This window comes from Atractosteus spatula, chromosome 6 (genome assembly GCF_055471065.1).
Source record: "Atractosteus spatula isolate fAtrSpa1 chromosome 6, fAtrSpa1.hap1, whole genome shotgun sequence".
In the NCBI taxonomy this organism is placed as follows: Eukaryota; Metazoa; Chordata; class Actinopteri; order Semionotiformes; family Lepisosteidae; genus Atractosteus; species Atractosteus spatula.
In genome coordinates this window covers 9,493,034-9,503,514 of record NC_142711.1, presented here as the reverse complement: position 1 = coordinate 9,503,514, position 10,481 = coordinate 9,493,034, and the positions used below count along the sequence as shown (strand labels likewise).

General features: G+C 39.7%; 1 protein-coding gene and 2 non-coding genes across 6 annotated transcripts in view; 2 read left to right on the top strand and 1 right to left on the bottom strand.

Moving 5' to 3' along the window:
* On the bottom strand, nt 1-86 carry trnay-gua (transfer RNA tyrosine (anticodon GUA)). The gene is given in 2 exon segments: nt 1-36; nt 50-86. It is a non-coding gene; the product is annotated as a tRNA-Tyr (tRNA).
* Nucleotides 87-2,434: 2,348 nt separating this feature from the next.
* On the top strand, nt 2,435-2,507 carry trnaa-agc (transfer RNA alanine (anticodon AGC)). Its single transcript has one exon. It is a non-coding gene; the product is annotated as a tRNA-Ala (tRNA).
* Nucleotides 2,508-4,109: 1,602 nt separating this feature from the next.
* Nucleotides 4,110-10,481, top strand: part of LOC148831784 (tripartite motif-containing protein 54-like) — a 26,407-nt gene continuing 20,035 nt past the window's right edge. For 2 of the 4 annotated variants that reach the window (XM_088919371.1, XM_088919374.1), the window contains exons 1-2: nt 4,110-4,459; nt 4,641-4,813. In XM_088919371.1, coding sequence (XP_088775497.1) covers nt 4,295-4,459; nt 4,641-4,813 — 338 coding nt within the window. In that variant the 5' untranslated portion in view covers nt 4,110-4,294. The remainder of the gene's footprint in view (nt 4,460-4,640; nt 4,814-10,481) is intronic. The other 2 variants (XM_088919373.1, XM_088919375.1) reach the window with 1 other exon arrangement.

The window sequence follows — 10,481 nt, the reverse complement described above, 5'->3', positions numbered from 1 at the left end:
TCCTTCGAGCCGGATTCGAACCAGCGACCTAAGGATGTCAGTGTTACCGCTACAGTCCTCCGCTCTACCAACTGAGCTATCGAAGGGTCATGACTTCTCTCCCCTCAAATACCAATCTAAACTTAAAAATATGGTCATTTCACAATATTTCAGACTGAGTGTTGTATTTTGTTGGAGGCAATCATATTTCTCCCATCCCAGTACTTAGAACCTAATTATTAGATATGAGATGAATTCAAACGCAGTGTGTTTCTATTTTGCCAGAACCTCTGCGCCCACGACGTGACTCGGCCGGTTCCGTTCCCACAATCCTTTTCTTCCTTGAAGCCGAGAGTCTCGGCCTGAGCCAATCAAGGCCCGCATCGCTACCAAGACATTTACCAGGAATTGACCAATCGCAGCGTCTGTTCTTTGTCCTGCTACTTTTTTTCGCCCAATCACAGCCCTCCCTGCTGCTAGGGCTCCGGTTTAGCCAATCACGTGTCTCTTCTGCTGCCCAAACAGGCAACGCGAGGAGTTCTGCTCTCTTACATGTTATATGTACTGTGTTCTCCTGTTTAAAACAGTTTCTTATTTTTCACAGTAATCGCGTCGGCTTGTTCTTTTATTTTAATGTCGTTGTTGATTCTCCCGCGTTCTTTGAAATACAGTTTTTTTTATTTTCAAAAGAACCGCCTCGTCCATTTTTTTCCAATGTCATCTGCCGGCGTCTCCGAAGTATAATTAACATAGAGGAAACACCTTCTGCTGTGTACTTCAAGAAAAGATCCACAGATTTGTGTGTCGATGTAAAGATCGGTTTTATTTTTTACGAATTGAGGATTTAATCGACTTTTTTGTATATCAACCCACTTACGTATATCAACCCATTATACGTCTATGATCTTTATATTATTGACGTTTTGCTTCCAAGTTTATTTTTTACTGTTAAATGATCTTAATCTGGAAACTAACGTTTAAAAGTGAGCCTGGGCAGACATCTGCCTGTACAAGAAGTGATTTGGTAGCTGGTATTGTCCGGGTACAGCAACGGTGTTTCTTCAGGAGTGGGAAAACGATAAATTGTCGAGAATGTGGTTAAAAAGGGGGAGAACTATCGTTTTTTTTTCCCTAATAAAGCGCCTTGTAATCCTGACCATCCTCAAAACACAGTCCATAAATTATACATATAAAAAAAACAGTAAGCAGAAAAGAAAATAGAACGATTTATAAATCCATCCATTCATTTCTAACTGCTTCATCCACGCAGCAGAGCCTACCCGAGAACACCATGGGCTCCAGGCGGGGTGCGGGCTGGACTGACTGATCCATTGCAGGGCCGAGAGACACTCACACCAGGCCTGTGTTCCCACGTCAGTGGGATTTCGGACTGGGGGAGGAATAACTGGAGGAGATCATCGGATCAGTTAACTACTACCTAGCTAACTACCGAAGGGTTAGATGGGTTTTCACCATTCTTGATTTCTAAATACAATTAGATGTCATTGTTACCTTTTGTGCACTAATGAGTTTTTTTTAGTAGTTAAAGTAAACGTTTTACGTAGCTATGAAGGCAAATGATTGAAAAAAGTTTTTAAACAACACTAAAGAAACTGGTTGTTAATTTCTTTTAAATTTGAAGTTTTTATTTTGGATTTTATTCCAATTAAAGTCTCTGGTCATTTTTTAAAATTGCACTGAACCACGGTAATAAAACTCACAAACATCGGGTTGCAAAATGCGAACGCTAACCGCTTTTCCACCCCACCTTTCTCGGGTCATGGATTGTGACATAAAACAATTCTTGGTCACCAAAAAGCCTATGGGCATAAATTTAGACGATATCACGTATCCTTCAAACAAACGTGAGTTTTTATCGACATGTTCAGTGAGCTGTTAAAATTGCCGTGAAAACAACAAAAAAAAGCACTAACTATAACATAAATTTAGCCTAAAGACCGCGTGTTATCAAAATGAGCAATTTTTAAATAAAGGTGGCAAATTCATTGACAATAAAATGTGAAAATGAATCACATCACCCGTACACACAACGTGTCGATGTCTTAAATATTACAGCAAAAATAGATGCTTACATTAATATTGAAGGCTGTGAACTGGATCTTGCGTCAAGATCCCGTATTTAACCGTACTTGTAAATTTAAACCACTAAAGTCATCAAGTGCTGAAGAAAAGTCGGTGGGTGATATTGACGCAATTAAGCAATTTGATATCGTGTTACTTTTTATGCATTGATGATTTTTTTAGTGGTTTGGTGGTGTTTGAAATTAAAAACTGAAACATCTTTTGGCAAATTAGTTTAGTTTACAAAAGGTGTGCATTGAGGGCTGACTGCATATCCTTTTGGGGACAGCACTAGATATAATTTTTATTCAAAGAATAAATAGCACTAAAAAGAAGGATTAAAATAGCAGGAAAAGGGGATCTACACCGTGGTGGGGAATTAGCTCAAATGGTAGAGCGCTCGCTTAGCATGCGAGAGGTAGCGGGATCGATGCCCGCATTCTCCAGTTTGCTTTTTACAAAATCTTCACGCTCACAAGTTTCACTTTCACAAAATAACTTGATAATTTACACAATGTATAAATTCAAGGACCCAGTTCTCCATCTTAGCTTTTAGCCTGTTTCAGGGTTACCATATTTGATCATTCAAAAATGAGAACACTCTTTTGACGCGGAGGAATACGGTTTGGGGGCTGGTGGTATTTGTATCACTACTAAATCGAGTACCTCTTTACAAAAACCGAACAGGTAAGCGAATTAGACAGCCCTACACCTATATTTAACGCACAATCTCTGTCGATCAACACTCCTAATCCAAAGCACCATTTCGAATCGAGAATCTGTGGGGGAAAAAGAGTAAGGGGGAAAACTCGACTTTTTAAAAATTCCTCTCGATAGAGATTAAAGAACCATAAAGGAAAATTAGTCTGGAAAAAAAAACGGATACATGGTAAACCGTTGTAATTTACGATCTTTCAGACAGTTTAAATTCGGGCGATTTGTTTCCATGCCGAGTCAGAAAGCACGTGGTAGCCAAATACCACAATACATTTTAAAAATAAACCTGAGAATCCCAGCCGTGTTCAAATTTATCCCAGCACCATCTGTGAAGCAACTAATTATAATAACATCTGCACTTAAACATTGAACACCAGCTCTAAAAGCTTCTGCATTGAGAGTACTTCGTCTCTTTATAATAAAAGATAAAGATAACATAAAAACTTACATTGCGCAATATGTGTTTATACTTTCTAAATTAAACAGGAATAAAAAGAAAAAACAGTAAAGACAGAAGATCTGAAAATTCTGTTTTATAAAAAAATGAACCTATGTAGTGAAAAAATATTGGGTGGTAAAGTATTTTTGATATTAAGGTTTTCTAAAATTAAAATTTGTGGTTAAATTAAAAAAAAGGAATACAGTATAAATAAATTTAGCTAGACCTAATGTTCTTTTAAAGATTGGGTGTTAGGAAAAATATGATTTTTTACATAAAAGTATCAGTATTTATTGATGGGGCTGGGTGTGTGTTCTATCTGATGGTTTTAGGTCACAAACTACACAATAATATAAGCATAGAATCACAAGATAAATATTAACATAATAAGCACAGATTAACTGATTATGATTGTTGAAGCCATTTACCAACCAAAGCACAGCTGCAGCTAAAAGAGAGAGTTTCATTTTAAAAATAACGGTTTTGATGACAATACCATACCTATTGTTACCCTGAAATTTATTTGAGCAGTTTGAAAGACTCAGTCCTCTTTGTTTTTTTCTGAATAATATGCCTTGTCTTTGGCCTTTCAATTAGAGAAGGCAACGTAATGAGGAAGACGTAGGGCAGTGTAGCGTATTCGAGCGTATTCTTGTGGTTTTAAAAAAGTTCCTGCACCGTGACCTCAGCTGTTGGTCTCCTTAAAGTATGCGGAGTGGCTGTGTTTTCTTTGAACCCACAATGCTCCTTTCTGTCCCTTTCAGTGGCGGAGCAGCTGCCAGGATCTCTCCTCTTGTCATTTTCATATATGGTCAAGTCAGCATGGCAACCTTTGACGTTGGTGTTTCTAAAAACAGCGCCCTGACACTCAGCCGACCGCTGGCCATTAAGCAATGTGATCTGAGTGAAGATACTCTGAGGACGTTTCTTCAGACCCTGGGCTCTGCATTGTTACAAGGAAAGAACCTCCTCCCTCCCCCCCCCGCAGGTACAACTTCGGCGAAACTTTTTTCCCCTCTTTTGTTGGGGGATTTTGCTACGTAAGTCACCTTGCCTTGCGGTTCTTTGGAGTGTGCAATGAGTACTTCCCTGGAGCACTCGTATTCCAAAGAGAATCACACCATGGACAACCTGGAGAAACAGCTGATTTGTCCCATCTGTCTGGAAATATTTACCAAACCTGTGGTCATCCTCCCTTGTCAGCACAACCTCTGCCGGAAGTGCGCCAATGATATTTTCCAGGTAGGTGTTGTAATCAGCCTGGAATTAAACTTTGCATACTGTGTTGATTTGTGTGCTTTTCACTCTAGGTCATTTAGTAAGAATATCTGCAATTAAACATTGAATATTAAGAACATGTAGTGGGATTGCTGGATCATTTTTGTTTTCTGTGCCCTTGTGCTTCTGTTCCTGGTGGGTATAGGCCTCAAATCCTTACTTACCCACCAGAGCGGGCACCACAGTGTCATCAGGAGGCCGGTTCCGATGCCCATCCTGCAGACACGAGGTGGTTCTGGACCGACATGGGGTATATGGGCTGCAGAGGAACCTTCTGGTGGAAAACATCATCGATATGTACAAAATGGAGTCCATCAGGTGAGCCTGCATTTGATGGAAATAATCATGCTACTGTACGGTATGTGAAGTCAGCTGTACTCACGCTCTGTTTCAGTCTACACTACGGTCATAGCTGACTGGAGAATTTCTCTCTTTAGGATACAAATAACTCAAAATGCTACATTGGTAACTGTGATGAGATTCCCAATTCCAAAAAGGCTGCATCACATGAACACAGTTGTGCAAAAGGCCTACCTTACATTCACTGTTGTGAGTTTCACGTCTACAAAATAAGAATTAGAATCACAGTTGAAATCTTTTTTATGTTCCACATGCAGTAGATATTTTCCTTTGACCTCAATGAGACACCAGGAGAATAAGTTGTTACATAGACACGCTTTATCTCACTGCTTTTTAGAAAAAAAATTAAAATGTTTTCTCTTCTAGTATGCTGTTTTTATTTAAAATTAGCTTTTTAAGAGCTATGTTTAAGAGCTTTTGTTTTAGTTCACAACCTTGTGCTTTTGCACAAAAAATTTCGACTCCATCAAGACTGCCCTCAAGAGATACTGTATAACAAATTGGCACAGTTAAACAGAAATCTATCGTCTGTAATGTTGTTGCATGTACAAGACAAAACCCACTGTAGTCATGATGTGAAAACTGCAGCACTGAGAACGTTTCCCCCTACGTGCAAATGAGTCAGCAAAGCAGCATTCAATATCCGGACAGATCCTTCTTTTAGACAACCTTGCAGCTGTGATTTGGACACAAGCAGCGTGACTGAGGTCACACCTTTGATGGCAGGATGAAATTAAATCTCATAACTAACCGTTCGCACCAGGCTATATGGCGCTGGTTGTACTTTTAGTTTCTGCAGACTCCCACATATTATGTGTTTACCGGAGTTGAGCGTGTTTTTTTGTGAATTCTCCCACACAAGCAAATAATGTATGGGCTGTCCCAATTTGTGGAGGAATCCGAAATGCACTGGGCATTGAGCATCCTTTCTGATTATAAACGCTGCCACATCCTGGTGTCCTTTTATGGTTCTAGATGGTAATATCAGCTGAGATCTAACTCTGCTGAAACTTTCTTATAGCTGATTCAGGTTACATTCAGGTGGAAAATGCAAATAACCTTCTTTATCACAGTGCCTGTAATAGGACCCAAGAGATTATGAATGGAAATGTGTACAGTACATCTCTGATTTATGTGGTCACAGATCCACACTGTGAGAAGTGATTGTTTCTTTCTACCGTGACACATTATATTGCAAAATTTAGTAGTAATATCCGTGATATCTTGAAAAATCACATTACTTACACCTGTGTGCTGAACTAAGCAAGCAGAACTTGAATATTGCCCTCACACTTGTTTGGCTTGGCTGTTGGGATTAATATATTCTTCTGATGAGCAGGCTGGTTGAAGTGACTTGATCCCAAAGGACACAATCTGTCTTAAATTACCAGAAGGGACATACAGTACTTGTCACCACAGGGTCTTTATTGGGCCCTAAAATTGAATTAATATACACTACAGCAGTAAAGCTACACCTGTTACTGTTAAATGTTTCAGGCACATTTGTGGTGATTACTTACGTGAATATTAAATGCTCCTCAGGTGGTTTGGATTCACTGACTCCTTTCCTGTCACTTTGAATTTTTCCTCATTTGCCAAGACTTTATTCCTAAAAGGAACATATTTCAACCAGAAAAGAGTCGCTCATCGATTTGTTAACTTATTTAGGTAAATTAAAAATTAAAAATGGCCCAGCTCATCAGTTGAAATGGCACAGTCAAACCTCATTTGGATTGCACTCAGGTGGGGTGGGGATGGGAGACTTTTAGAACAAGACCACTCCACAGAACTGCACTTGAGGTCACGGAGCTATAATGTGTTTTGATGACTCACTTGGCAGGACAACCTTGGCGGTGGTCCCAGCAGATCTTCGCTCCCGGCTAACCTCTTCAGAGGGGCCTCTTGTGCCTGAGTTTGGATACACAAATTTCTCTTTGCTGTTTGAAAGACAGCAATTATCTAAATAATAATAGATTCATGTTTGGGCGTGGAAGAGGCACCTGGAGCTTTTAAAACCGTTCAGACTGCCCAAGGTATTCCCGAGTGCCTTGTTCAGCCCCGGTGCTTTTGCTGGCTGAATCAGTTCCAGGACACAAAGCATCAGTCAGGATTTTTCCGTATTATTTGCTAAAACAATTATTTCTGAACTGTATTAAATTGAATCATTTACGTCGCAGTATAATGCCTAAATGTTATGAGCCAATGTTAATGAATGTCATCATTGAAATGCAGAAGACTGTACGCAGTGCGTTTGGAGAACTATTCTATTAAATGCCATTGCTTTTGTTGCAGTTTCATGTGCGTTTTAGAAGTATTATACTCATTTTAATTTTACCGACACACCAGGGTCATTCAAAATAGCTTTGAGAGGTCCTTAGATAAATGCAAGTCCAGCAAATCAAACTGTTTTCTTTCATTTACCACACTTTTACTTTCTTTATGTTCAGATGCTCTAACTTGTTCGTGCCATTACTCAAAAGCTGCAAATAAATGAAGCCAGCAATCATTGTTTGATTCCATTTTAAAGATAATGCAAACCCGACTTTAAACCCTTGTGTTGTGGCTTAAAATCTGGTGCGATGTTAAATAAATACAAACTACTGTATACATTAAAGGACTTGCTTTAAAATATGGCTTAACCGCTGCAATTGTTAGGCAAGCCGCATCATTTATACAATATATTATCAGGCAGGACTATTGTTTTGCCCGTCATGTTGATCTGCATGATGTGCTCCTCCTAGTTCAACTGGAAAATGTGTGATATCCATGATAACTGTATCATAATGTCCATTACCGCAGTTTTAACAACACACTCCTGTGATTTGATCAGGAGGATAAATACTGATGTGTTTACTGCAGAAGTCTACGGCAGGAGGGGTTCATGTTACAATCGAACAGACATACAAAAAGGAATAGAGTATGAAGAAGCTCTTATTTATGTCTTTTAACTTTATTTAAAAATTCATTTTAGCAGTGTCTCTGCCCCCCTCACTGTCACCAGAATTTAAGAATTGATTTTCTTCTGGTGTAAGATTTAATTGGCAGTTAATCAGGCCGAATAGTGACCACAGGTGAAATCAATGCCTTGAAATTCTAGGGCTTCAGCTCAGCACCTTGTTATGGCAGTGTCTTGTTTACAATGAAGTCTCCTCATGAATCCTGTAGAAAGGCGCTACCGTTCCTCCGCAGGTTAAGCTCTCATTGTCAAAATTGTAATTGTTGTGCATAAGAAAGACGTCTTTGAATTACCAAAAGGGTGGAAACCGAACAGCACAGTAACACGTGACCTCTTGACAATCTCAAAAATACATCCCGCAGCAGAGCATAATATCATAACCTTATTGACATATTTCAGCACAGAAAAAGTCAAGTATTTCCAGGAAGGCATACTATTAACAGCATTCTGAATCCTGAAAAATAACAGGTTTAACTTTAGGACTGTTCAGACTTTTAGCCTGGCTGGATCTGACTAGTACTATATATGTTTAAATGATACCGTATCTCTTTGTGGTCAAACTGGCATAGCCTGTTGTCTGGAGATAAACTATATATGGTGATAAAGCATGCTCAGAAGACTCTAGAAGACTCTTGTAGAAGGAATTTTCAGATAGTTACAGAACCTTCAGCACATGGAATTTAAATCCGTAAGAAGACATTGCTTTCCATTTTATTAGCATTGCACAAAACAGTGAAATTTCTTGCAGAATCAGGAGGAGTGTTTAGACAAAACTAAAAGGTATGTTACTATTAGGAGCAACTAATGTAAAACACTGAAAAATCCAGAAAGCTATTAATATTTTGGTGTTTAGTAGGCAAATGAATCCTGAATTATTCATTATATAAGTTTCTTCTTAAACACTTAGTGTTCTTGGCGTCAATTGTGTCTAACAAAAATATTTTTTTTACTTGCAAGCAGTTATTGTTAGGATTGATTAGTACTGAAATTTTACTTTATTTTAATATTTTCTTCTGATATTCATATTTTTCCTACTTTCATGTCTCGAAAGAAAGCTCCTTTTTTCCGTCAATACTGTTTGGAAGTGTTCAAAAAGCATCAGTTGTTTAAAGAATGTGCTCACGTGGTTTTCTGAAGAATCAAATAGAAGCCCAGCTACATGTGATGCAGAAAGAGCCAGATGAGCACAAGGTTCTGTGAGATCTGAGAGAGTCAGGCAAGAGTCAGACAAGACTACTTCATGACTGTCTTGGCAAAGGCTGATACTCCTGAAAATCTGATTCTATTCAAAATTGACTCCTGTTTAAAACATTTTACTTGAGATTGAAAATGTAGTGTAAAATGCTTAGCGTGGTAAATTATGGGGCAAAATGAAGTAAATGTACAAGAAAAGCTGCAGAGATGTGGTGCAAGTGTAGAATTGTAGGTTATACTAAGCATAAAGGCAGCTCTGTATGTACCCAAAGAAGCATACATAAGTAACAAGTTCACAATGTTATTGTCTGGAAAACGACAGATCCTTTTTTGCAGCAGGAGCACAACATTTCATTAGATATGAAGTAGTTCAATTCGTTATACTGACTAACATTTATCATCAACATGGCTGATTATCTGTGAAAGTCACTGCCTAGTACTATGGTCACTCCTGGAAGTAATACAAGCTGCACATCCACACTGCAGGCTTTGCACCAGGTTGTAGATACTGTCTTGTGGGTTTGTGTCCCATTCCTCTCTCTGACTCTGGATGTCCATGCTATGCGTATCATACTGCCCATTAATAGAGTTCAGTGCAGCTCAAGCACTTACCTGTTCACTGGTCTTGTCACGCCCTCTGCAGCCAGAGGGCGCTCCTTCTCTGTCCTGTCCCTAGTTTCCTGCCTGCTGTCCTTCCGGTCCCTCTCTTTCCCTTGGGCTATATATTTCCGGGTCTTGCACTCTGCCCTCGCTCAGCATTGATGTTCGGATGTCCTGAGACCCGCCTAGCACCAGGTCGCCCCACGTCCCCTACCTGAGGGCATAGGTTTCTATACGGCATTCCTGAACTCTTTGCACTAACGAGCCCGGGCCTTTTTCCCATTCCGCCGCTACGCATATGGGTCTTTTTCCGCTCTCCTGCTCTCCACGGTTAGTCCCTTTGGACGTCCGTGACAGGTCTCTGTACCACGAATGACACAAGTCATCCCCACTCAGTTCACAATTGTTCTATAAGACTCAGAACTGGCAAGTACTGTAGGACATCCGTGACATAATTGTCATATCCTCATCTTGCAAAAACCCTGTTGATACATGAGCCACCTGAGGATACTGTATGTGTTGTCCTGCTCAAATGTGGTCACATTAGAGTGAACCTTCTGGGAGTGCGGCAGGTGTGATGCAGTACGTGATCTGTGTAGCGCCATGCAGTCAGGCCTCCACTAATCACTGCTGGAATTCAGCAGTGACTAAACACTCCTCCCCAGACTAGCACACGTGAAGCTCCCCATTGATTGGTCTGCTGTGCATTACAATTAATGTATCGTTCTGCACATCCCTGAAACTCTGACATCAGTGTTGTCCACATTAAGCTTTGATTCATTCCTAATGAGGACCTGGCCACAGAGAGACACAGTGTCATTTTTGCTGTAGTTCCGAGCTCTGGGAAAGTTTCCTGTTATGGTTTTTAATGATCGA